The sequence below is a fragment of the Puma concolor genome, chromosome E4 (assembly GCF_028749965.1).
Source record: "Puma concolor isolate L17-30 chromosome E4, mPumCon1.1.hap2, whole genome shotgun sequence".
Lineage (NCBI taxonomy): Eukaryota > Metazoa > Chordata > Mammalia > Carnivora > Felidae > Puma > Puma concolor.
The window spans coordinates 45,142,280-45,170,171 of record NC_141683.1 but is presented as its reverse complement, the minus strand read 5'-3'; the positions used below and the strand labels follow the sequence as shown (position 1 = coordinate 45,170,171).

The window sequence follows — 27,892 nt, the reverse complement described above, 5'->3', positions numbered from 1 at the left end:
CCTCAGTGTTGGAAGCCCAGCTCCAGGGCTCATGGCATCCGGTGAGGGTCCAAGTCTTCAGAGCCCACTTCCTATTCTTTGCCACACAAAACTTAGTATCAGGAACATCTCCGAGTTCAAGAAGCCCTGACCCTCAAGGGAGCTGCCATTAGCTTTTGGTTTTAAATGACTTAGCACATTTCACTTACTCTCTCCAAGAGTCCGCTTTCACGTTCTACACTGCCCACGTCTTGATTTATCATTACAGTATCTGGCTGCATCAGATCACCAGCCCCTGCGCTCATCTTCCAGATTTTGGTTTGTGTTCCAGAAACAACCCTACCCCTTCTGTTTCATTCCCTGACCTCACTTCTCACCGTATTCCTGTCCCCAACTCCACACTTCACTCATGCATCACTGCTTAGAATTTCCTACTGCACAAAACCTCCTCGAGCATGACTTAACTGCCTCTGCCTGGCTAACCTTCCCCCAACCCCTCCTTCTTTCCTTAGAAAACTGTTCATGTGTCATGTGTTCTTGGGAAGCTGTCCGTGACCACAAAATATGTGTGCCCACCTTGTCCATCTGGTCACTTTCAAGCCACACTGTAATACTGTTTGTTTTTTCTCCCGTTAGCTTGTCAGGGGCTTCAGGGCAGGAAGCACATCCTGTTTCTGTATATAATACCATGTCTGGTACGTGAAAGGTGCTCAGAAAAGCTTGTTAAATGAACAAAGGAACTGGACTTCAATCAGTTTTGGTGTTTGACCTGTGTGTAGTTCACTCTTACCTGAACGTGTAAGTCTTGGTGATCCCACATGGCAGTGTCTTGCCACGTGGCATCAAGGGAGCTGTGACCCGCAGACCAGCACCTTCCAGGATCACATCGTGAGCAGATGGGTGTCTGCCTCCCCTGTCCACACGGTAGTCAAAGGACAGGGTTTGCCCATAGCTCACCTGTTGATTCCCAAGAAATTTGGCTATGAAACAGAATTTGAAAAGATTGAGATCAGTGTGAAGCTGGAGAAGCAAACGAGCAAGCAAGTTTGGCATGAATGTTGATTTCTGTGGGAGTCCTGTGTTTGCCAGTGTATCGCCCTGCCCCAGACCACCCTTCCAGAAGAGCCAGCTCACAGACATGGCTATACTGCTATTGGTTACAAAGGAGGGTTCGTTACTAAAATGCTAAAAGGGCCTCGTTATAAGACCATTCCACTTATTAGATGATGTATAAAGATCCGAGGTATGTTGGCAATAGTACCCTCTGTTACATACACTTCATAGTTCAGACATCGTTACATTTGGTGTTAATTCTTGGAGGTATTATTCCCATTTGACAGCTGAGAGAGTTGAAATTTAGAAACGTTAAGAGGACAACTTGCCTAGATACTGCATATTAACTGACGTGAGTTAACGATTTTAATTTATAAAGGGTTAAAACTTTGAGCAATGCCTTATTTTCACTTTTCCACCTGCTTCTCAGTAGGTCCACAGATTTGACCACTATTTTGTCTTGGTGGGAAGCCTAGAAACTTCCCACTTGATTAAAGTAGGAACTGCAGCCAGACTCTGGCTGCCTGATACAGTCCTGTTTTTTTTTTTTAATCAACATATACATTTTTTCAGGAATAGAATTTAGTGATTCATCACTTATGTATAACAGCCAGTGTTCATCCCAACCAGTGTCCTCCTTAATTCCCCTCGCCACTTTGGCCCTTCCCCCCCCCCCCCCCCACCACCCAACACGCCACCAGCAATCCTCAGTTTTTCTGTATTTAGGAGTCCCTTATGGTTTGTCTCCCTCTGTTTTTATTATTTTTACTTCCCTTCCCTTATGTTCACCTGTTTTGTATCTTAAGTTTCACATGAGTGAAATCATGTGACTGCCCTTGACTTCTTCCTCTGACTTTAGCATAATACATTCTAGTTCCATCCACGTTGTTGCAAATGTCAAGATTTCATTTTTTATCACTAATATTCCATTGAATATATATACCACATCTTCATGCATTGGTCAATGGACATCTTGGCTTATTGGTCGTGCTATTGGCTATAATTATAGTGCTGCTATAAACACTGGGGTGCATGTGCCCCTTTGAAACGTCACTTCTGTATCCTCTGGATGAATACCTAGTGCAATTGCCGGGTCATAGGGTAGTTCTATGCCATGACTTTGTCAATAGGGCTGAGGCTCCAACCATCGTCTGGAGATAGTGTTCAAAACAGCAATGAGTGACCCGGTTTTCACATTCTCTACCTCCATTTTTCTATCATGACTTCGAGTCTTAAAAGTTGGATTCTACAAGAAAAATACCATACGTACCAGGAGCTACAAAGTAGACAGGGTCTGATCGTCGTGCAGAGCTAAACACATCTCGATGGCGTTGTGACCACTGCAGCTTTGCAGGAGCCCCATATCTTTGGACAGCCTTCCAGCCGTCAACATCTAAAACACAAAATCACTCTGCATTCAGACAAACCTCTTCATCTATTGAGTTGAACAAGACAAGACTTGATTGCCAAAAAGTCCCAGAGGTGAATAACTAGTGGGGTTTTCTTTTAAAAAAATTTTTTTTTCAACATTTATTTATTTTTGGGACAGAGAGACAGAGCATGAACGGGGGAGGGGCAGGGAGAGAGGGAGACACAGAATCGGAAACAGGCTCCAGGCTGTGAGCCATCAGCCCAGAGCCTGACGCGGGGCTCGAACTCACGGACCGCGAGATCGTGACCTGGCTGAAGTCGGACGCTTAACCGACTGCGCCACCCAGGCGCCCCCTAGTGGGGTTTTCTTAATAGTTCCACACTTCCCTGTGCCCTTCTCTACTTGGGCTTCAACTTCACCTCCCACCCCGCAGCTGCTTTGACTTGAGTTTGATTCTTGTAATTCATACTTTTATTTACATAAGTTCTGGCCTTAGTTTCTCTTTGAACATATTAGACCCTCTTAACTAAGCTGAAATCCTATCCATCCCCTATGTTTTTATGGTGTTTTGTAGCTTGGTAACTAATTTCACATATATTGCATGTAATGTATGTGAAAGCAGTGTTAGTGTTATTAGTATTAGTTATCACATAACCCCCCCTCCCCCCGCTGCTGCCCCCATCCAAATGAAAGACTCTTTTGTGGTTTTAAAATACATGGAGATGGGAAATGCCAGGGACATGAAAATTTGGTCTCTTTAGTTATTTTACATTTTTCATGTGCTAATATAAGGAAACTGTTCAGGTAGGACTTTTTCAAGTCATTAGGATCTGTCTTCTTGCCCTGACCAATTAATGTATGTTAAAAGCTAGAAGAGAAATGCTAAAGATCAGTCAAGAGTCCCGTGCTATGATGAGGAGGGAGGTTGTCTGTATAAACACAAAGCCCTATACAATATTAAAAACAATTCTAGAAACAGGACACTTTACCTTGATGGAAAGTAGAGATGATTTTATGGACACTGTAGTCTCCAGAGCTGTGGCAGTTGGCTGAATGCCCATAGCAAAAACACTGGGTGCAGCCCTCGGGGTTTCCCCCATCCAGGTGATAGTAACCTGGTCGACACCTGTAGCAGCATTTTAGAAATCGGGACAATGTTATGGGTTACTTCTTAGTTCATATAGAGAGCATGACGACTGATCTTTCTCTCCCACCTGGCCCTGTTAATTCCCAGAGCTAGGAAATCCTAAGTTACACGTACCACCCTCACTCCCAAACCTGATGGACAATCACAGCCGCCCACTGAGACAGCATGAACATTCACTTTCCCTCTGGTAGAGCAGAATCACATTTGACTTGGTGGTCTGGGAACTTAGTGATTTTTCCATTCGTGCTGAGGAATTGAGTGGAGGCCACATGAGTGGGACAAAAAGAGGGCAAGAGTATGTAGAGCTGGCCCTGTCTTAGAGAAAGTGTTTGGAGGCAAAAGAGTGGGAGGTTGGAGGCCAGGCAAGGAAAGGCAAACACCCGGGTCCCAGCACCCCCTCAGCTGTACTGACCCGCATGAAATACCAGGTGCTGCCCACCATCCCTGCCCCTTAACCTGGGCTCTGGCCCACAGGGGAAGGGGCAGGTGAAGGTATGACAAAGAAGGATGGCTCTCCACAAAAGCAAGATGTAGGCTGGCATCCCACCTGCCAGTAGCTTCTCTGAGGACCACAGCTACCAGGCAAGTTGCAGATGTTGGGGTCACAGAGAAGAAGGAAAAACTGGGGAGGACTTGTTTCTCCATTTGAGTTAGTTACATCCTTCTACATGAAATAATAGTTTCAACTATCATTTATTTAGCACTTATTTCCAGTGTTCTTAGATGAAGACACCCAGGTCAGGGAGGTTAAGAAACTTGTTCGAGGTCCTACAGCTGGTAGGTGACTGAGGCAAGATTCAAACCAGGTACATCTGCCTCTAAGTCATGTGGTCTAATCCATGGGACCCTGTGTTGGGAGTCTGTTCGTTGTGCAAAATCACAGAAAAGCAGGTTGGCTGTGAACAGTAAATGCTTCAGAGAATAGCTGTAAGTAAGCATTCTTTTTTCTCTAGAGAGCAAAGGCTTAAAAAAAATATGGTTTCTGTGGACGAAACCTGTAGGTTAAAAGGGATTGGAAGGAAGGGAGGGGCACAGAAAGTGAGGGGAAGGAACTGAGGGAAATCAGGCGCAAAACTAAACAGTGTTTAGGGATGTACTTGGGTAATAACTTATGAAGAAAAGGAAGGAAGCAATTACACAGGTCGGAATAGTGGTCACTTCTAGAAAGAAGGGAGGGTGTCGTCAGTTGAGATGGCAAATTTTTAGTGAAGGTCTATTTCTTAGAATCAATTGGTGATGCTGATGACATTTATGGTATGTGCTTTTCTATTTCTGTCCTACACTTTGAACTTAAAAACCTTTCAACAAGTGACTCCTCTTTTCCATACCCCCACCTCAGCCCCAAGGAACTCCCTGAAAACACAAGCTGGGAATGTATCTGGAATTTTCTCTGCCCAGGTATAAGTGATTGTCAGAATGGCAAAGAACTGCTTTCTTTACTTTTTTTTTTTTTCAACGTTTATTTATTTTTTGGGACAGAGAGAGACAGAGCATGAACGGGGAAGGGACAGAGAGAGAGGGAGACACAGAATCGGAAACAGGGTCCAGGCTCCGAGCCATCAGCCCAGAGCCTGACGCGGGGCTCGAACTCACGGACCGCGAGATCGTGACCTGGCTGAAGTCGGACGCTTAACCGACTGCGCCACCCAGGCGCCCCAGAACTGCTTTCTTTACTTTAAGGAAATGAGAAGAAAGCCTTTACCGCCTTTACCTCTTGGGCCAGCCTCATAGCACTCAGCTCACAACAATCTTAAAGGAGAGAAGAGTTTTAGAAGTCTGGGCAGTCTGTCCTTAAGGAATATCTTGCAAGCAGCAACTGAGGGTGGATCACTGTTTACTGTGCCACCTGCCCCAACATGGCTTGGGGCCCAACGGGCTCGTACGTCTCCCGGCTCGTGTGTGTGCATGTAACCACTGTTCTGCCCCTGGGCGGCTCCTTTTCTGCACACGATGGTTCTATATGGCCATACACGGAGATCTTTCCTCTTACAAGCATTTTCCCAACGTGCTTGATTAGGCCAGGTCTTTTCTGGGACCCAGCTGAGTCATGTGACCTCACTGCATACCACCTTATATGGGAGCACCTAGGATTCGGAGTCAGCTGGCAAGGGGACTCACTGGGGCCCTGTGCCTCTGCGGCCCTTGTAAACAGAAGGGGCCCACGGCAAGAGCATAGAGTCCAGTGAGACTCGGGGGCTCCGTGGTATTTTTTTAAAAAGCAAGTTTTTGAGGACAGAGGGCAGGACCGAGGTCCTCAGCATTTAAGCGTCCCTTTTCCACAACCACACTCGGAGGATAAAGCCTCATGCTAGTTGCCGGGAGACTCTCCCTCCCTGCTGTGTCTGAAGGGCCACGGCTACACACACCTATCACAGCGCTCTCCGGTGACAGCTGGCTTGCAGACGCAGCGGCCTTCGTCACAGGGCCCCGAGATGCCAGCTGGCTCGCAGTCACACTTGGAGTCTCTGGGAAAGAAGAAAAAGAAAATGAGGGGTGTGTTTCCAAGGGCTTCTCAACCACACACCTAAAGATCAGGGGCTCACAAGCAAATGTCAGCAACTTAAGTTTTTCATCTTCCCTGATGCCTCCCTCAGCCATCTTTATCGGTGCTAATCTCTCGCAGACCCCGTAAGGGCTCATTTGTCTGTGTTCCTGCTCCTCTGATGGCGACAGCCAGTCCGTGAACTGTCTGCTACCCAGCCCTAAGGAGAGAAGGGGATTGCGCCAGAATGTGAACCAAATTCCTCACTAAGCTGGGTAGTTTGGCTTGGTTTGGTTGACTGTTTGGTTCAGTCGCTTTCTCGTCCTTTGCTTCTCTATTGCTTGATTCAGTGATGACTGCTTTCATCAGGACTGATCCCATCTACTTGGTATTGTATTTAATAGCTCTTTCTCTTGCTAATACTCCTATCAAGACACAATTCTCATTCCATGCAATTTAAAATGTACAACTGAAGGGGCGCCTGGGCAGCTCAGTCGGTTGAGCATCTAACTTTGGCTCAGATCATGATCTCACAGCTAGTGGGTTCGAGCCCCGCTCCGGGCTCTGTGCTAACCGCTCAGAGCCTGGAGCCTGCTTTTAGATTCTCTCTCTCTCTCTCTCTCTCTCTCTCTCTCTCTCTCTCTCTGCCCCTTCCTTGTGCTCTCTCTCTCAAAAACATTAAAAAAATTTTAATGTACAATTCAATGGCTTTTAGTAGGTTCTCAGAATTATACAACCATCTCCATTTTAGAACATTCCCATCACTCCAAAAAAAAAAAAAAACCAAACAAAAAAACCTGTGCCCTTGGCAATCACCCTCCACTTCCTTCCCCCCCAGCCCAGGCAACCACAAATCCACCTGCTGTCTCTATAGATCTGCCTGCTCTAAACATTATCTGTAAATGGAATCCTACAATCTTCGGCCTTTTTGTGTTTGGCTTCTTTCACTTAGTATGTTTTCAAGGTTCATCCAGGTATCAATTTTTTATGGCTGAATACAGTTCTGTCATATGGATAGACATTTTGTTTATCCATTCAACAGGTGATGGACATTTGGGTTTAGCTATCATGAATAATGCTACAAACATTTGTGTACAAGTTTCTATGCAGAGATGGATGTTTTCATATTTCTTGAGTGTATTTCTAGGAGTGGAATTGCCGAGTTTGGTGGTGGTTTTTTTCCTTTTTTGCAAGACATTCTCAGTGGAGTCAATGTTTCCATTTAATTTTGATGCAATCTGTCTCGTGCAGACCAGTGCTTTGGCTAGTAACTAGTGTCACTCAGATGGGCATATAGTCATATGTGCCTATATTGTGGGTCTAAAGCCAAATATGCTGTCTTTTCCCTACTGTTCTGTTCCTCTTCTGACTTCCCTTTGATCCCATCCAAATCCTACCCAAGCCTGGATTGGACTCCCCTCACCCCCTCACATTTCTCATCCAATCAGATTCCAGGTCCTGTCAGGCTCCCTGAAGGTCCCTTCCCCAGTGTGGGAAAGTGGATCTTTCACTTGCAAGGGTCCCCTCCTGTCCTGCCCCACCACATGACTAACTGGACCCTCTGACAAACATTATACAACATCTAGTGGTTGCTAAGCACCAGAGACACTAAGAAATGGGGTCCTGGTCTCTAGGAGTCTCAAGGCAGGGCAGAGCTTGAACAACGCTGGCAGTGGAGCATAAGGCCAGCTGGAGCCAAGCAGGAGCACAGCCTGTGTGCCTCCCCCTGCTCTGGGCACTGGGAACACAGTAGTGAACAAAACAAAGCCGACATGGAGCTTCCAGTCTAGTGGGAGAGACAAATACGTAAAGAAAATGAGGGATGTTGGGGGTGCCTGGGTGGCGCAGTCGGTTAAGCGTCCGACTTCGGCCAGGTCACGATCTCGCGGTCCGTGAGTTCGAGCCCTGCGTCAGGCTCTGGGCTGATGGCTCAGAGCCTGGAGCCTGTTTCCGATTCTGTGTCTCCCTCTCTCTCTGCCCCTCCCCCATTCATGCTCTGTCTCTCTCTGTCCCAAAAATAAATAAACGTTGAAAATGAGGGATGTGAAGTAACAATGGTCAGAACACAGAAGGTGGAAAGGCCTCTGTGGAGAGTGGATGAGGTGAGGATAGAGCCTGTGAAACTCCCTGTGGCCCTGTAGGAAGCAGGAGTGCTCTAGGCCAGGTCCAAGATCGCTTGGCTTAGCTCCTCTGAAGAAGGGAAGGCAGGCTGGTAGGGCTGGAGTGCAGGGGGCCAGGGGGAGAGGGGTGAGAAAGCCAGGGAGAGCTCACTGCTGACGGCACAGAGGGCAGAGGATGTTGTAGGGCCCTGCTGGGCCTGCATAAGAAGTTCGTCTCATTCGGAGTGGGAAAGGGAGCTACTGGAGGGTTGCAAGCAAATTTATAAAGCATTTCCAAAGGGACACTGGACTGAGGGAAGGGTCTCTGAAGACCATGTAAAAGGGGCAGGGAAGGCCGGAAGAGAACAGTCTGTGTGGAGGCCCAACGGGTGAGAGGACTTGGGACAGTGGTCACCAGGCCGGTGCAAGCATGGCTGGAGGGCGTTCTCCCACGGGCAAGGTGCTGGAAAAAGGGGCAAACGGGAAATGATCCTCTGTGGGCACCCCCTAGCTAATGGCTTCCCTGCCAAGCTCCCCTTCCCATAGTGTCTGCTGGCTCTGCAGCTCTGTGGACTACTTAGGTGACTGATAATGTGTGCTCCCTCCTCTTCCAGAAAAGCCTCTGAAGAGGGACGGAGGACGCTTCAAACTATAGGGATAAAATAGTGCAGAAAAATTTCTCTAGCCCAGTTCATGTTGGGTTGAAATGGGTCCCAGGTAAGAATCTGAAGGACTCTTTACCTCCATCCTGGTTCATCTAAACTGTGGGCAATCCTCAGGGTGGAGAACGTGGGTTCCAGAGCCAAAACTCTGGGCCTAAATATTAGTCCACCCTCACCAGTAATATTGGGCAAACTTAACCTCCTGGGGGGCAAATTTCTGTCTTTAACATGAGCTAATCCCAGCCTCCAAGGGTTATTGTGAGGATCACGTGCCATAACCCACATGAAGTCCTCAAGCAGCGTTTGGCACACAGTTAGTACTCAGTAAAGTGGCCACTGATGTCACGGTCATTGTCATCACTCATGGCAGAAGCTGCAGTAGTGGGTGCAGGTGCTTACAGTGGCCTCTGGTCCTGGGTGCACCCAGCATCGGTGAGTGTGTGGAAGCCTGGCAGACACCGGTCACACCTGTCTCCTGTCACACCTGGTTTACAGCTGCACCGTCCAGAGTTGTCACATCGAGCGCTGAGGGCACCTGTAACCCGACGGGGTCGGGGTTGGGGGGGGGGGGAGGGAAGAAGGAAAGGAAATACTTAATCTATTTGGCATTAGGAAACAACTGTGTGGCCCCGTGGGAGCACAAGGAATATCCACCACCTGCTGCCGCTAATAATTCCACATTGTCTGAGTACATGTCCACCCACTGGGGCAAGGTTTCACGGCCAAGGATGGCTTCTTCAGGCGAAGAAGCGGAAATTACTCTTGAAGGCATGCATTTTTACTTAGTATCTGTTCTGATTTGAACATTAGTGTGTAGGCCACTGCCTTGTAAGTTGAATCCTGGAGATCTCAAGAAGAGGGAAAATTTGAGCCCATCAGCCTCCTCAAAGAGAGTCGGTAGGAGAAAGTGAGCAACGTCTTCCCTTATTCCTGGCAGGCAAAAGCTGTATTTTAAGTGTCCATGCTTGAACAGTATGATTCTTGAGTGTGAAGAGGCTTCCTAATCTAAAATCTGTACCTACCCGGAGCGGAAGACATTCTCGTCCTTGGTGCTATCTCCCCTTCCCCGTGCATCGTACCTGCTTAGTACATATGGCATTTGCCCTGTGATCAGTTTTGTACAGACGTGCTCGTACTGGTCAGCGGGCCCTCTGACTGAGCGTTGCTGAGAGAACGGTGCTGAGGACAGCAACTGTGCCACTACGGAAGCCGGACTCTTCTCCATTCTCACTGCCTTCCCTTCCCCCGCCACAGTTCAAGCCTCTGTCTTTTCTCCCAGGACCCGGCCTCCCACTCTCTCTTCCCGGCCTCCATCCTTGTTTCCTTTCTCTCCTCTCATCTTCCTTTAAAAATGGAACTCATCTTGGGGTGCCTGGGTGGCTCAGTCAGTTAAGCATCCAACTTCGGCTCAGGTCATGATCTCACAGTTCCATGGGCTCGAGCCTTGCATCAAGCTCTGTGCTGACCGCTCGGAGCCTGGAGCCTGCTTCGGATTCTGTCTCTCCCTCTGTCTCTGCACATGCTCCCACCCCGGCTCATGCTCTGTCTCTCAAAAATAAAACATTTTAAAAAATGGAGTTTATTTTTAAATGGGTGGTTCAGTTGGTTAAGTGTCCAACTCTTGATTTTTGGCTCAGGTCATGATCTCACAGTTCATGGGTTTGAGCCCCATGTCCGGCTCTGGGCTGACTGCACACAGCCTGCTTGGGATTCTGTCATCCCCCTCATCCCCTGCCCTTCCCTTCCACTTGAGTGTTCTTCCTCTCTCAAAATAAACATTAAACATTTAAAAATTGAATTCCGATCACATTACTCATCTGTTTAGTCCTCTGGTGGCTCCCCACTGTAAGCAGCATAAAATGCAAACTATATCATGGCCCACAAGACTCAACCTCTCCTTCCTTCCCTCGGCTCCCAGCCCCCCAGCCTTGCTGGTAGAACGTGCCAGACTGCTTCTCTCCTCAGGCACCTGCACTTGCTGCTCCCCTGGCCTGGAACCCTCCTTCCCCAGAGCGTCCCCTGATTGGCCCGTCCTTGGCTCTCCGGTCCTGAGTTACTACTACTTCTCTAGTGAAGTCTTGGATCCCCAAATCTAAAATCTCCATCCCACCACTACCATAGTCCTGCTTCCTCAGGATTCCCTCAGTCTGTGTTCCCTGCTGTCCCCAGTGCCCAGGACAGAGCCCGACGTAGAGGAGATGCCCAGAAATCTGTTGGATGAAACCATGTACGCCATGAAAGAGGTCGGGGCTGTTGGGAGAGGGTCAAGGGTAGCAAAAGCTGAGCAGGAAGGTGGTGAGAAGTGTACCTCCTCTACTTGACGATTTCCCTGTGCTGGCAGAATGATCAAATAATCCGCCTGTCTCAGGGGACCGTAGTAGCTGGTACCAAGCCGACAGGACACTAACCAGTTGCTCCTTTCTTTCTAATCAGTTATTTGAATTTTTAATTCACTGGTAGATACAATTCAGATCGATAAAGGTATTGGCTCTGCACCTACATAAAGGTTTTTATGCCATCTGTGGAACATGAACAACACCAGTCACACTCAGAGCTGGTGGAAGACCCCATGTCAACTCTGTAAAGCTTGAAGGGGCCCTTCTACTCTACAAGCTGTCAGCCAACACAGCTAAGAAGGAAAGCTGCTTTTTGAATTATGCTCTGATAAGTAACATTCAACAGGAGACATCCCTCTTTATTTAAAAAAAAACACTAAACGTTTATTTTTGAGAGACAGAATGTGAGCAAGGGGAGGGGCAGAGAGAGAGAAAGGGAGAGAGGGAATCCAAAGCAGGCTCCAGGCTCCAAACTGTCAGGACCGAGCCTGACGCAGGGCTCAAACCCACAAATGGTGAGATCATGACCTGAGCCGAAGTCCTGAGCCACTCAGGAGCCCCAAGACATCTCTTTAATACAATTAGTTGTTTTCTTTAACACAAATGGGTGTTGATGGGTTCAGAAACACATTTTTTTTCTCCATTCCAATTTATGGAAATCACGCTTTTGACTTAAGACCATTCTCCCTGCAGGGGTGCCTGGGTGGCTCCATCGGTTGGGCGTCCATTTCGGCTCAGGTCATGATCTCGCAGTTTGTGGGTTCGAGCCCCGGGTCAGGCTCTGTGCTGACCGCTCATAGCATGGAGCCTGCTTCAGGTTCTGTGTCTCAGTCTCTCTCTCTGCCCCTCCCCGACTTGTGCTGTCTTTGTCTCTCAAAAATAAATGAAAAATTTTTTTTAAATTCTCCCTGCAGTAATTTTTCAGAAATGAGTTATTCTTAGAAAATGGAAAAGACTGTACTTTGCTTTGGACTCTGGCCTACATAGACCAAAATGGTTATTCTACAAAACACTGTTCTGAGGGAAATTAATGCTCTCATGAAAATAGGCATTCTATGTTCAAAAGAGTTCGGGAAATGGTACACTCTAGGCCTTTCAGAGACTTATAACTTCATTCAGTAGGCATGACACTTGTTTAACTCTTAAGGCCAGTGTTTCCAACCATTATTTGACATTCTTACAGGCCACGTCTATTATCTTGAACACTGTGCTCTACAGGACATTATCTAGAGAATTCTGCTCTAGAAACTGGGGGTCAAAGTGCCCAGACTTTGAAATCCAACAACTCTCCCTTCAAAACCAGCTCTGCCACTTAGCTCTGTGTCCTTGGGTAAACTGCTTACTCATCGCTTATTTTAAGTGAGGGTAACAGCCTATGCCTCTTGGAGCTGTTGCAAGACTTTGAACTAAAATATATAAAGGCCTAATTTAGTGTCTCGCACGTAATGGGCCCTGGAAGAATGTAGTTTACGCTGCTATCTCAAGGCCTCCTGCAAACCTTGACACAGACATGTGCACGGGTCCTTACTGTGAAAGTGACTACTTTATTTCACATTCTAAAACTGCCAAAGTAATAGCACTGGGTTTTCAAAGTTTCTCATTAAGATAAAAACCCTTGTCCCAATTCCTACATTGTGAGTTGCTTTTAGGGATTGTGAATAACTGGGTTGAAAGAACAAAATAGCTTCCTGTTTTGTGTCCCAATAAGCTCTTTTAGGGCTTCTATAGTTTCTGTGCATCTGAGGGTTCAAGAAGTTATTCTAAAATGATTACTACTTAAAAAACAGCAAATTAAGGGGCACCTGGGTGGCTCAGTCAGTTGAGCGTTCGACTTCAGCTCAGGTCATGATCTCACTGTTCATGGGTTTGAGCCCTGCGTCAGGCTCTGTGCTGACAGGTTGGAGCCTGGAGCCTGCTTTGGATTCTGTGTGTCTGTCTGTCTCTCTCTCTCTGCCCCTCCCCTGCTTGTGCTGTGTTTGTCTCAAAAATGTTAAATTTTTTTGATAAATAGTAAACAAGAGGGTATGTCCGTTTGAGAACCATTTATATATACACACACACACACACACGTATTTTAAAGTAACAAGAATTTAAGAATTATAAGTTATTTAAGACCTGTTTTGGGACACCTGGGTGGCTCAGTTAAGCGTCCGACTTTGGCTTAGGTCATGATCTCACGGTTCATGAGTTCAAGTCCCACTTCGGATTCTGTGTCTGCCTCTGCCTGCCCCTCTCTCTCTCTCTCTCTCTCAAAAATAAAACATTAAGAAAAGTTAAGGCATGTTTTCAATAATAACCAAAATGTTGTATTATGAGTAATCCATTGTCAGGATCATAAATATGTAAATAATAATTAAGAGAACAAGGCCAGTATCCTTGATGTCCATACAGGTCTCAAGAACTTAGGTGTCATGGAAAGAAAAAACCACATGTATGTACAGTGAATTTCAAAATATTTGCAAAAGGTTTTCAGGGCTTTTACACACGTGGTTATAAGAGTTGAGGAGAACTCCGCCCTGTTGCTGAACCCACAAAGTCATCACCTAAAAATAAGCCTGGCTGCTATATTTATGAGAAACTGATGTGACATCCAAAATCTGTGACCACTTTGGGGATTACGGATGCTGTTGGCTTCATTCACCATACATGGAATGATTGCATTTTTTGGTAAGGTGTGTTCTTCATTTTGAGATTGAATATATGATAAATTCCCTTTTAGGTGATGCATATCTTCTGGCTGATTGGGAGACTGAGAAATCCCATAGGGAATTAAATTTGTGCCACTGGGCTGGGAATCTGGGCAGCCACAGTGTCGTGGGAGACGGCACAGGGTGGGAACCATCTCTGTCACTAACACGCCACTCAGGCTCGCAGGTCAGTCTCTGGAACGTCACCTTCTTCGTGTCCATAACGGTGGGTGGAGCGTGCTAACACCTGCAGGTTGTCAAGTTGTTATGAACACTGAAGAAGATCTAGCCTATAAAAATATTCTGGAAAAATATAAAGCACTACCCAGATCTTAGGAAATAAGATCCATGAAGCTTTTCCTGGACATCTAATTGTCTGATGTTGGGGATAAAAGAACAGCATTCTGATGCTTTATTTGTTCATATGGAAGGAATAAGAGAATAGTTCTCCATCAGAACTCTGGATTATAACTTTAGCTTTTGCAATTGCTTGTTAGAGGACTGGAGGCCATCAGCTCCTCTAGGCCTCCCTTTCCCCACTCTTTAAAAGACATTTGAGGGGCGCCTGGGTGGCACAGTCGGTTAAGCGTCCGACTTCAGCCAGGTCACGATCTCGCGGTCCGTGAGTTCGAGCCCCGCGTCGGGCTCTGGGCTGATGGCTCGGAGCCTGGAGCCTGTTTCCGATTCTGTGTCTCCCTCTCTCTCTGCCCCTCCCCCGTTCATGCTCTGTCTCTGTCCCAAAAATAAATAAAAAATGTTGAAAAAAAATAAAAAAATAAAAAAATAAAAGACATTTGAAAAGTTCACTGCCAATTTCAGGATATTAATAAGAAAATAAAATGCTAATAGTTTCAGACCAAATATATGGCCTTGACAGCATTCCTTCTAAAGTAGAATGTAACTTAAAAAAGCCGGTGTCCCAGGAAACTGCCACACTGATCTGTCCTAATTAAAAAAAAAAAATCAACTACAATTTACTGAGTTGTCTACCACGTGCTTAACACAATTCTCACACAATCCTGTGGTGGGAAGAGCATGATGTCCCCCTTCTACAGATGGGGACACAGGGGCAGCAAGCGGTGAAGGGACATGCCCGGAATGACACAGCAGAAGCGGAAGTACCAAGATTTGAACCCAGGCTCTCTGGCTCCAAAACCCACCACTAGTCTTTACATTACCATCTTTGATGTCAGTGCACCTGGGGCTGGCCACCTAGCTACACAACCTTCAACAAATTTCTTCACCCCCCTCTCTAAGGCCCTGCCACCTCATCCGTAAAATGGACATAATAATAGCAACCTCTTCATATGGTTATTTGTGAAGATTAAATTAATTGCTGGATGAAAGCATCTAGCAAAGTGCCTGGCACAGAGAAAGTGGGTAATGCATGTTAGCGATCATATAAGCTATAACTCCTTGTTGGGCTCCTCCTCTGTCTACCAAGATGTTCACACTGAGCCTGGGATGTATACTCCCCAAAAGCAAAGAAAAAGCCAGGCTCATGGATGCTGGGCGAGCAATGGACTCGAGTGAAAAAGAGATGGTGCGGCAAATCCTTCATTACCATCTCTCAGCCACGCGGCAGCCTCCTTGTCTACTGTACGGACCAATAACCTTGTCTTCAGGCCAGGCTCTCCAGCTAAGTTAATTAAGTTTCTAATTACATTCTAGCCGATCGTCTTGCTGGGATGACACAACTCCAGTGACTCACAATGAAGCTGCATATCCTAAAGGGTTCTGGGCTTTTCAGAAGGGTTGAATGCCCACTAACATGGAATAACTTTTAAAGAACTTCATAAAAAAAAATTCACAAGAATTGCTAAATCCAAAAGATTCTGGATGCTGACCCTATGCCACAAAGCTGAGCAAATTGGACTCAAACACACCGTAACCGCAAGTTTGGTGAACTGGGAAGTGTTTGCTGGAATTTGGGTCTGCATCAGCCTGAGGTCATCCCCAGTGTTCTGTAATTCTCTCCAACACACTCTCCCAGCATCTCCTGGCTAGACCAAAACCTGCCCATTTTTACGTTCATTAAGCTGTTTATACCCATTAAGCACACTAACACTTATCCTATTATGTTGTTAAACACTTTCTAACAAAGAAGAGAAACAGATATTTCCAAAAAAGATAATAGACAAGGTATTCTAAAAAACCTCAACTTCTTTAACAGAACTACTGGTCTCTCCTTCTCTATGTACTAACTTGTCTTTACTGTCCATGATGAATATAGCACAACACGTACGTCTGTGTAGGCAAGAACTACCCACAGCTGTGCGAATACAGCACTGGGCGACATGCTTTAAAAAACAAAGGATTCCTGCTATGAACCAGCCATCTTGTAGGTATTTCCTATTTATTGATTGTATTTTCTTTTGTGAACAAACCCATCAAAGACTCTAATCTGCCTTCTTTTTTTTTGAGAGAGAGAGAGTGAGTGAAAGAGTGGGGGAGGGGCAGAGAGGGAGACTCTTAAGCAGACTCCGTGCTCAGCGGGATCTCACAACCCTGAGGTCATGACCCTGAGATCCTGACCTGAGCAGAAATCGAGAGGAGGATGCTTAACCAACTGAGCCACCCAGGCACCCCTCTAATCTGCCTATTAATCAGGGTGTCTCTTGGACTAATACAACTTTATATTGCTAGCACCTACCATAGCACCAGAAACAGATTTTCCTATCCCTTTATTTTTCGAGAGGTTGGTCAAAGGCATTGCTATGGATGCACTGGAAGCCTACAAAGCTTCCTTTGTCCCTGGGCCAAACTGTCATCTGCCAGGGAAAGTAATCATGGGCCTCTTGCTACTAGAATTCAAGCCAACTGTGTCCTAAAGACTCCAGCTGATTCCTACAACCCAGACTTAAGACAGAAAAATGTGTTGACTTTCAGATAGAAATGCTAAGACACTACACCACCAGTGTCTAGTAGATTCCCAATTGTTCTAGATGTTGAACACCACTCTCTTGCCTTCCTGGCTTCTCTCTTCCTTCCCCCTCCCCCTCTCTCTCTATTTGCCTTTCCCCCAACTACTTTTTTTTTTTTTTTTTTAGCATAGTCAACACACAAGGTTACGTTAGTTTCAGGTGTACAACACAGTGATTCAACATCTCTGTAGGTCATGCTGTGTTCCCCACAAGTGTAGCTACCACCTGTCACCATAGGACACTATCACAATATCACTGTATTCCCTCTCCCCTGCACCTATTTTGCCCATCCCCCCCACCTCCCCTCCCTTCTGGCAACCATTGGTTGGTTCTCTGTATAGGTCTGATTCTGCCCCCCCTTTTTTTAAATTTATTTAATGTCTACACCCAACATGAGGCTCAAACTCGCCACCCCCAAGATCAAGAGTCTCCCACTCTTCTGACTGAGCCAGCCAGGCTCCCCTGATTCTTTTTTGTTCACTCATTTGTGGGTTTTCTTTAATTCCGCTTAGGAGTGGAATCATATGGTGTTTGTCTTTCTCAGTCTGACTCCTCTCACTCAGCATACTACCCTCCAGGTCTGTTCTTGCTGTCGCACATTACCTCTGGGGTTACAGTTGCAGGGTAAGCAGCGATCCCTCTCTCTCTGTCGGTAGAACCCCTCCTTGCACCTCTCACAGTGAACGCCATCGGTGTTGTCAATGCAGTTGAGGCAGCGGAACCCGTTGCCTGTCTGTCTGTGAAGCTCCTGATCAAAGACGCATTGGCTGGACTTCCCATTGCAGTCACAGACTAGGGATGGGGGAAGAAAAAAGACCTCGCTAGTAAAAAGCTCAGAGACAATGTTATCATTAATGTAAACTATGCGCAGGGTACTAAATATTCACGCCAGCTACTTGGAGTAAGGTAAGGATGACATGGGCCGAAGGAAGGTTGGGAGAGTCTCTGCCCCACCCAAAGGGAGCAGCAGCATGCTGGGGCAGGGGGGTTGCTGTCAGGGAGAACGTGAGTTCAGGGTTGCCCGACTGTCCCATTCCCCAAGAGACACCAAAAATCTTACGTTATGTATTTTTTTTAATGTTTATTTTTGAGAGAGACCCAGAGCGTGAGCAGGGGAAGGGCAGAGAGGGAGGGAGACACAGAATCTGAAGCAGGCTCCGAGCTGTCCGTGCAGAGCCCAGTGTGAGGCTCGAACCCTTGAACCGTGAGATCATGACCCAAGGCGAAGTTGCACACTTAATTGAGCCACCCAGGCACCCTTCGTTATGTATTTTTATGTACAAATTCCTGATTTAGATTTGCAAAGAATTCATTTTTACAGCCCTGCGCAACCCCATAGAACAAGTCTACCGGCTAGAGAAAACCTGAGGACTGCCAGCGGGTGCGCTCTGGCAGAGCTGTCCAACAGCTGACGGCGTCCTCTGTTCAAGATCCACGATAGCTGTCCCTCCTTTGATGGTCAAGGCTGAGGAGCTAATGTGACTGGACAGGAATCTCCCTCTGCCCTTCACTGTGCCTTGAGTGTCCCTCCCAGAGCCAGGTGCCAACGGGAACCAGAGTCCCATGAAGAATCAACTTTCCCAAATGTCTAGGAAAGTTTACCCCATTGAGTGACCTCTCCATGGGGGACCTAAAAGTCAATGAGGAAACGTGGAAATACTCCACATAATTCCTGTCAATGAGGAAACGTGGAAATACTCCACATAATTCCTGGCACACAGCAGACTCTAAAAAATGTTTGTCACAACTGAGAAGACAAAGATGATAAGCCTTGAGGTTAAAAGAATTGGACCAAATCAGTACTAGTTCTATTTTTGGAGGCAAATCTCTTCAACTCTCTGAACCTTATTTCTTATAAATGTAAAAGGAATTACCTGCCTCCCTGGACTGTTGAGAGGATCCCAATGAGAAAAGAATACCAAGCCCTTCACACCTGCTAATTCACTCACACAAGACAGGCATCGCCTCAGAGGAGTAAAATGCATTTCAGAAAGGTTAAGTAATTTGACCCAGTGGAGAGCTAAGGTTGGAACCTGTGTCTGATGCCAGACCTCATTTTCTTTCCACCAGGCACATTGTCCATTGGCCACGTGGCCTCAATAAGAGTCCACTTCTAGAACTGCCTAGGGCCACGACTTACCCAGAGCACTGATTTAAAAAAAAAAAAAATGCCAACGCACATGCTGAACAGCTGCCCTGTGCAGGCCATGTCAGGGCTCTGAAGGCACAAAGGGGACTAAGTAAACGTGATGAGCTTCTGAAGCGACTTCTTACCACACACATCTCTCCAGAGCCCATGCCGTCTCTAGCACCTCACACATATCAGCTCAGTTACTTCTCACAAGAACACATCAGCACGAGTGGTCTTGTCCCCATTGACCGGATGAAGAACCTAATGCTGGATATCTTAAGGTCACACAGCTAAATGGCAACCATACAATTTGCTCCTAAGTGTGTCCAACCACAAAGCCTTCACCCCCCACCCCCACCCCCACTTCTTGAGAACCTGGTTACCACTGCAGGTAGCCGTTCCTCCTAGAAATCCCTCACAAAGGCTCATTCAGCCCCTACGTAAATCCTGTCCCGCCACAGACCGCACTGGTTGTTCCAGATTACTTTTTCGGGAGTTTTAACTCTGCCTCCCTCCCTGTAATTTTTACTATGTGTCCTTGCTCTTCCTTGGAAGACACACGCACACCTACTGTGGTCTTCATTTACTTATCACTTTGTTTCAAACATGGCTTTACAAGCACTGTGACAGCCGGGGCTTTGTCTGAAGACAGCTATCCTATCTCCCTCTCTAGCCTTCTCTCCTTCTGGTTAAACTGGAGGCCTGTCACCTCCATGTCTTTCAACCGTTTCCCATGGGATGATTTCTAGATTCTTCTTGACTGTCCTCCAAGGAACATACTGATTTCCCAATGTCTTTCTTAAAAGGGCCTGAATTTATCACAGTCCTCCAAGTGTGGTTTGACTAGCTCAGCATGCAACACAACTGGGTGTTAGAATTCTATGGACGCAGTTTTGCATTTCGTTAAACTTAGTGTGTTAAGCTTACACTCAATTCAGACTCCCAGCTCTCTTTGCAGAACGGGTGCCAACTCCAATCTTCCCCAGTGAATGCTTGTGTAACTGATGTTTTGGATCCCGAACAGATGTGCCACACAGCTGTCATGTGCTGTGAAATTGCTGAGAACATCCTTAGGCGTGTATAAGCGCTAAATTCAGCCAGCGACCCTTGTGTGAGGTCAGTCGCCTGGATCACGCAGTGTGCCAATGCCCTTTCTGTCCTGGGTGCCTTTTGAGGGCAGTCTCAAGACAATTACAAAATTTTCACTGTGCCTTTCTGACCCAGAACAAACTTTCTGCTGGTAATCATTACCTTTATAAGGATGGCTCATGATATATTTAGAACACTATTTCAAAAATAGACACCCTTGTTATAATCTGGTGTTTAATGCCTCCCTCGCCTTCTGTCCTCTCTCCTGTCAGGCTCTACTCTGAAAAAACTGTGTTCTCCCTTTAAATCCCCCAGCCTTCTGCAGAGATACATTACAGTTTGAGCAAGGGGGATCTTCAGCCAGCAACTCTGCTCTGGAACTTGCTCACTGCCAAATCCCCCTCCTCTCTCACTGGGCTTTCCATGAAAGCCCAAGGTTGTGCTGACTGGGTAGGGCCAAGTAGGCCTTGTGTCGGGGAGTGTATAGGCCTCCTATGTCTGCATCGTGTGAGAACCTCATGAAGATGTTCCCCAGCCCTGCCTGCAGGACTTTGAGGTTTCCAAGCTGCACTGAGCTCAACCCTTAGCTGCACTGCACTTTAGCTTAATATTGAGTCTTCTGAACCTTCACCCCCAGAGAAGGAGGGTAGAGACTTTGCTCCTCTTGCATGAGATGACCCCTTTTGTCGCTGATGCTTTTGAAACATGGTCTCAAATCATCTCCCAAATTTAGACCAACCTCCCTAAAACTATTACTCATTCTCGCTACTGGGGGAAAGAAATGTTTTGAAATTCCAGAATATTCTTGCAATTGGCTTAATAAAATAGGCCTCATACAGCTTGAGCCTGGTCCTTTTTTTTTTTTTTTTTTTCTTGAGACTGTGTGTGTGAGCGTGAATGCAAGTGGGGGAAGGGAAGGGGCACAAAGAGAGTGAGGGGAGGGAGAGAGAGAATCCAAGCAGGCTTCATGCTGTGGGGCTTCATCTCACAAACCAAACAGGTAAGATCACGACCTAAGCCAAAAAGAGTCTCAAACGCTTAACTGCCTGAACCATCCAGGTACCCTGAGGCTTGTCCTTTTTATTCTGTGACCGATTTCTGCCTAACCACTACCATGGGCATGCTGGTTGCTGAAGGGCACTGCCCGGCTAGGAATGAGGTGACTGGGAGCAGTGGGGACTCTGCCAACAGGGCTAAGAGGAAAAGCAGCCGAGTGTAGCCACATGGGGATCCTGCCTACTGTGGTCAGCATTTCCACTCAGGTTTCTAAAGAAAACAGAAATCTGGCCCTGTAGGAAATCTGATCTTTTTTATTTAAAAAATTTTTTAACGTTTATTCATTTTTGAGAGATGGAGAGAGACCATATGAGTAGGGGGAGACACAGAATCCGAAGCAGGCTCCAGGCTCTGAGCTGTCGGCACAGAGCCCGATGTGGGGCTTGAACCCACGACCACGAGATCATGACCTGAGCCAAAGTCAGATGCTTAACCGACTGAGCCACCCAGGCACCACTAAAATCTGATTTTTAAATGTTGGCCAAAAAATATATTTTTTTTTATATTTCTGTTTGAAATAAATCTATGTCCAAGGGCAAATCTCCGCTCTTCTAACAGGCAGAAAACACATGTCCTGCTTTAGAAAAAGGAGAAATGAAGCCCTAGTATATGGCACAGTGGCCTGGTCGTAGTGGATGTTTGATGTGTGTTTGAAGAACAAATGAATGAAAATTCTCTTGAACTTGTAGAAACACAGCTCAGGGGTTCCTAAATTGAAAGGACTCCATGTGTCCCATGTGTCTTAACATGCCTTAAAAATATAAATACTAATATTTAGCAGTCACTCTCTTCCCTGTTCCATGAAAGGATGCTTTTCTCTACAGAAGACCAGTCCAGAAAACAGCCTTCCTTGGTAACTTGTACTGCAATGACTTATTTAGGTTAATAAACCCAAATATAAGCCTTGGCTACATTTTAAAACAAACTCTAAAAATTTATTATACTTCTTTTATATTTGGCCTTGTTCAAGTTTGTCTAGAGCTCTTATTTCTTTTTTATTTTGTAATTTTGCTATGCTTCCGAATTTCATAAAAGGTTTATTTAGTTTCAGGGCATCTTTTTTTTTAATATATGAAATTTATTGTCAAATTGGTTTCCATACAACACCCAGTGCTCATCCCAAAAGATGCCCTCTTCAATGCCCATCACCTACCCTACCCTCCCTCCCACCCCCCATCAACCCTCAGTTTGTTCTCAGTTTTTAAGAGTCTCTTATGCTTTGGCTCTCTCCCACTCTAACCTTTTTTTTTTTTTTTCTACCCCTCCCCTATGGGTTTCTGTTAAGTTTCTCAGGATCCACATAAGAGTGAAAACATATGGTATCTGTCTTTCTCTGTATGGCTTATTTCACTTAGCATCACACTCTCCAGTTCCATCCACGTTGCTACAAAGGGCCATATTTCATTCTTTCTCATTGCCACGTAGTACTCCATTGTGTATATAAACCACAATTTCTTTAGCCATTCATCAGTTGATGGACATTTAGGCTCTTTCCACAATTTGGCTATTGTTGAGAGTGCTGCTATAAATATTGGGGTCCAAGTGCCCCTATGCATCAGTACTCCTGTATCCCTTGGGTAAATTCCTAGCAGTGCTATTGCTGGGTCATAGGGTAGGTCTATTTTTAATTTTTTGAGGAACCTCCACACTGTTTTCCAGAGTGGCTGCACCAGTTTGCATTCCCACCAACAGTGCAAGAGGGTTCCTGTTTCTCCACATCCTCTCCAGCATCTATAGTCTCCTGATTTGTTCATTTTGGCCACTCTGGTGTGAGGTGATATCTGAGTGTGGTTTTGATTTGTGTTTCCCTGATGAGAAGCGACGTTGAGCATCTTTTCATGTGCCTGTTGGCCATTCGGATGTCTTCTTTAGAGAAGTGTCTATTCATGTTTTCTGCCCATTTCTTCACTGGGTTATTTGTTTTTCGGGTGTGGAGTTTGGTGAGCTCTTTATAGACTTTGGATACTAGCCCTTTGTCCGATATGTCATTTTCAAATATCTTTTCCCATTCCATTGGTTGCCTTTTAGTTTTGTTGGTTGTTTCCTTTGCTGTGCAGAAGCTTTTTATCTTCATAAGGTCCCAGTAGTTCATTTTTGCTTTTAATTCCCTTGCCTTTGGGGTTGTGTCAAGTAAGAAATTGCTACGGCTGAGGTCAGAGAGGTCTTTTCCTGCTTTCTCCTCTAGGGTTTTGATGGTTTCCTGTCTCACATTCAGGTCCTTTATCCATTTTGGGTTTATTTTTGTGAATGGTGTAAGAAAGTGATCTAGTTTCAATCTTCTGCATGTTGCTGTCCGGTTCTCCCAGCACCATTAAAGAGACTGTCTTTTTCCCATTGGATATTCTTTCCTGCTTTGTCAAAGATACTAGTTGGCCATACTTTTGTGGGTCTAGTTCCGGGGTTCCTATTCTATCCCATTGGTCTATGTGTCTGCTTTTGTGCCAATACCATGCTGTCTTGATGATTACAGCTTTGTAGTAGAGGCTAAAGTCTGGTCCATCAGGGCATCTTGACAGAAAAGCAAGTGATGAAGGGTGCCTGGGGGCTCAGCCGGTTAAGCATCTGACTTTGGCTCAGGTCATGATCTCACAGTGTGTGAGTTCGAGCCCCACGTCAGGTTCTGTGCTGACAGCTCAGAGCCTGGAGCTTGCTTCAGATTCTGTGTCTCCCCCTCTCTCTCTGCCCCTCCCCTGCTCATGCACGTGCTGCATGTGTGTGTGCTCTCTCAAAAAATTATAATCGTTAAAAAAACAAGCAATGAAAGTATAAAGATGGGGGTTTTGGACATTTCCTAAGTTGCCTGGGAAGCATTTATCAAGGGTCCATTCACTCAACAAATACATATGGAGTATCTAGTATGGATACAGTGGTAAACAAAACCAATAGATGTCCCAGCCCTCATGAAGTTCTCATGTGAGGAGGGGGGAAAAATAAGTAATACAGAGAATATTTGGATAGTGATATTTGTCAAGGAGAAATACATAAAGCAGTGAAAGGAAACAGGAAGTTGTGGGGTGGGAGGGGGGAGGTGAGAAAGTGACATAAGCTGACTTTTAAAAATTTTTTTTCAACGTTTATTTATTTATTTATTTTTTGGGGGACAGAGAGAGACAGAGCCTGAACGGGGGAGGGGCACAGAGAGAGGGAGACACAGAATCGGAAACAGGCTCCAGGCTCTGAGCCATCAGCCCAGAGCCTGATGCGGGGCTCGAACTCATGGACCGCGAGATCGTGACTTGGCTGAAGTCGGACGCTTAACCGACTGCGCCACCCAGGCGCCCCAAGCTGACTTTTTTTAAGATTTTTTTTTTTTAATCTCTACACCCAATGTGGGGCTTGAACCCACAACCTTGAGGTTGAGTCGCACGCTCCACCAACTGAGCCAGCCAGGTGCCCCTGGTCTACTTCTCTATTTTGAGGCTGGTCTGTTCATGAGCTTTGTCGGCTTATCTACCAGGCATGGTGTTTTTCTTACCAATTATGAATTACCCACCAAATGTATCAAATTATTCACCTCTCATTTTGTTATGTATTTTCTTTTCCTCTCCTGATAAATCTTTCTTTTCCAAGTACCTCATTGGTAGATTTTTGTCTTACTGGTTCTTACTCCTCCCCCCTCCTCCTTCTGTCCTTAGTCACTGAGATGTACATCCATTTCACTTGAACAAAGATCACTTCATGGGGCGCCTGGATGGCTCAAGTTGTGATCTCGTGTTTCGTGAGTTCAAGCCCCACATTGGGCTCTCTGTCATCATGGAGCTGGCTTCGGATCCTCTGTCCCTCCCCCCTCTCTGCACCTTCCCTGCTTGCACACACATGCGCTCTCTCAAAAATAAACTAACATTTTAAAAAATGAATAAAAATCATTCCTGACAGAGAGGCCACACTGGATGTCTGCATCCTGGGACATCATAAGCCAGCATGATTTCAAAAAAGGGAGCTGCCGATGTTTTATGGTCACATAAGATATGATATGTGTAGATATTTAATATATATATTGGGCTTTGTCAAATACTTCTCACATTATTCATGTTTTTCTCATTTCACTATGGACAGGCATGGGTCTGGGACCTGGTGCTAATTTATCACTGCAGCAGAAAAAAGAAACAAGTTCCTCTCAGACCCTGAACAGACCCAAAGCCTTACAGGGTCTAGGAATCAAGACAGGCAGGTTTTTTTCTCCCTTTTTCACTGAACTCCTTATCCTAGGTGCCAGGTTCCATTGTTATTCTTATTTAACTCCTCATTTGTCCCATACTCTTTCCAAGCTAGAAACATCTCTGCAAGGTTCTGTCCTTTTCGCTCTCTGTCCTGTACTCCAGCTCCCGGAAATCCTGGTCTCTGTCAGCCAGGCATCTCTCCACGGCTACAGCAATAAAATTCGTCAAGTTGACCTCAAGCCCTGTGTAAACACACGTGAAACCAAGTCATTTTACTCAGATTTTCACATATTTCTTTCAGTCTAGTAAAGTGTGGGTGGTTTTTGTCTGCCTCTCTGTTGCTCCTTCTTTGGCACTTAAGTATTTATTATAATAATCACTATAATAGCATACGGTTGCTGACCCTCAAGGTGCTTCTTAGAGGAGCCCTCCAGGCTGCCAGACACAGGCTGATCTGCCCACAGCCACCCACACTCCCCCAGACTCGGCAAACAATGGAGCAAGTGTGCAGAGCCCCTCAGGCTCACTTCACAAGGCTCCCACCCTCGCTCAAACACACAGTTCCGACAGGTCCGGACAGGAAGCACGGGGCAAAGGCTGTTTCCAAGCTGCATCCTTAGGAGAATGAAAGGAAACTGAAAATACAGGTACTTCCTAGGTTTGCACTGTGGCAAAGCCTTGGAATAATCAGCATCAGCGGCTGCTGTTCATCAAGACCTCATTTTAAGTTCCCCGTAGGACACACTGCGAGCAATTACGAGAAAGTTTAACAACTTGGCGCCAATCTGATCATTTGTGTATAAGCAGGTCTTTTCTATTGTTCAAAGCTGAAAAACATGCTCAGCTTTTCACCGAGGTGATCTAATTTCCATCCTCTGTACAGCATATGGGATCATCGTGCTTTTTAGTGCTCTCACAAGTAACAACAAATTAAAAAATCCAAGCTCCTTTCCAAACCCTGAAGATTTGGCCCCGCCGACGTCTCCAACTTTACCGCATTCCTCTTTCTCTCTCTTGTTCACTGGGCTCCAACACACAGACCTTTGCATGAACTCTAGGAAGTACCACCTCCTTCCCACCTCAGGCCTCCAGGCTTGCCACTTCCTTTGCCAGGAGCGCTACCTGCCTCCACCTCCCTAAATCCACACAGCCACAGGCTAATCTTTTAAAGAGCATAAATGATATCGTGCAGGGCCCCCGATGGCCCTTCTACAGCTTCTCCCTCCTCTGAATGCCCACGGGACTTCATCCTTGCCTCCATCCTGGTACTTCTCACCTTCTGTCCTGTCTTCACTATTTGTGTATGACTTACTTCCTCCATAACGTTTTCTACGTTTGTATCCACATGGGACCTAACACAGGGCGCAGGACTGGGATGGGTAGGTGGATGGATGGATGGGAGGGAGGCAGTCTGACTCTAAGAAAAGTCAAAAAAAACAAACAAAACCAACAAACCCGAACATACAGAAATCTCCCAGGAGTCCAGAGACCCGATATGAAATTTTCTCAACACACCAGATTTGCGTTGTCTACATGTGGCATTCAGTGTAAGTATAAAAAGCTAATGTTTCAATCAAAAAAATGCAGGGTGAGATGGGAACAGAAAGAAAGGAAAGGTGATCCGTTCACTTAGAAGGAGTGGCTGAGACTTTCTGGTTGCTCTCACACCAGAGGAACTATTACTGCCTCCAGGCCACCTCCGCACTGGTGGTCCCAGACCCCCGGGCCGCAGTGACACCCAGCCTGCCCTCTCCAAGGGCAGCAAGGCCAGAGCCAGGTGGGCGGAGGGGCCTGAGGTACGGCCTGCCTGAGACCAGGAGATCAGTTTGCAGTGATGGGGGCAGCCTTGACAGGCAGGGTGCACTTGGCGGGCGCAAGGGAAGATCTCAGGGGCTAGGAATCTGAGCGTCGTGTTTGAACCTGGCGGCGTGTGCTGGCCACCCTCGCCCACAGCTCTGCCGCCCTCGCTTCCACTTCAGGGGCTCCGGGCGCTAGTGCTGACTCAGTTACAGGGCAGTAGGTTTGGAAAGTGTTCCCCGTGATCTGTGGATGAGTCCATACAGAGATGGCACCCGTGTTCTTCCCTATTTAGCCCTGTCTCCCCAGCATTTTGTGCCCCTCGGTCCTTTTCCAAGATACCACATCTTTTTCTCTCCTTCCCTTTTGAAATGGTCTTCCCTTGGACACTAGAAGGCCATACTGTCAGATTTCCTCTTGGCTTCTGACCTTGTCCCCCCACCCCTACCCAAGTCTTTGTGGCTCCTCTCCTTACACTAACTCTAAATGTTGGGGTTATTCCAGGCTCAGCCCTGAGCCTCCACGAGGCCTCCCTCTGGGACTTGCCCATCCAAGCCAAGGGCTTAGGTAACCATGATAGCTGTTGACCGGTATGCCAAGGTACTTCCCGGCCCAAACTTCATTGTCAACTCTAGACCAGCCATCCGCTTTACATGTCCAGCTGGCTGCCTCACAAGCTTTTCACACAAAATGTGTTTAAAACCAAATTCCTGGTTGTCATCCCTTCGAGTCAGAAGGCTGGAAGCTATTCTTCTAGGTTCTCCGTCATTCTTCCTTGCCCGTATTCTATTCAACACCAAATTTTATTGACATAACCCACTAAATAGCTCATTCACCCAAGTCAATGTCCACAATAGCCTTTCTAGACCAAACCCCTATCACCTCTTGCCTACAATACTTCTTGACTGAATGAATTCC

General features: G+C 46.3%; 1 protein-coding gene and 1 non-coding gene across 3 annotated transcripts in view; both read right to left on the bottom strand.

Moving 5' to 3' along the window:
• Positions 1-27,892, bottom strand: part of LAMC2 (laminin subunit gamma 2) — a 58,005-nt gene that overhangs the window by 19,701 nt on the left and 10,412 nt on the right. For both annotated transcript variants that reach the window (XM_086694171.1, XM_086694170.1), the window contains exons 3-8: positions 17,345-17,533; positions 9,194-9,329; positions 5,918-6,016; positions 3,394-3,530; positions 2,303-2,425; positions 770-959 (exon numbers count right to left, since the gene is read on the bottom strand). In XM_086694171.1, coding sequence (XP_086550297.1) covers positions 770-959; positions 2,303-2,425; positions 3,394-3,530; positions 5,918-6,016; positions 9,194-9,329; positions 17,345-17,533 — 874 coding nt within the window. The remainder of the gene's footprint in view (positions 1-769; positions 960-2,302; positions 2,426-3,393; positions 3,531-5,917; positions 6,017-9,193; positions 9,330-17,344; positions 17,534-27,892) is intronic.
• Positions 21,386-21,469, bottom strand: TRNAQ-UUG (transfer RNA glutamine (anticodon UUG)). Its single transcript has one exon. It is a non-coding gene; the product is annotated as a tRNA-Gln (tRNA).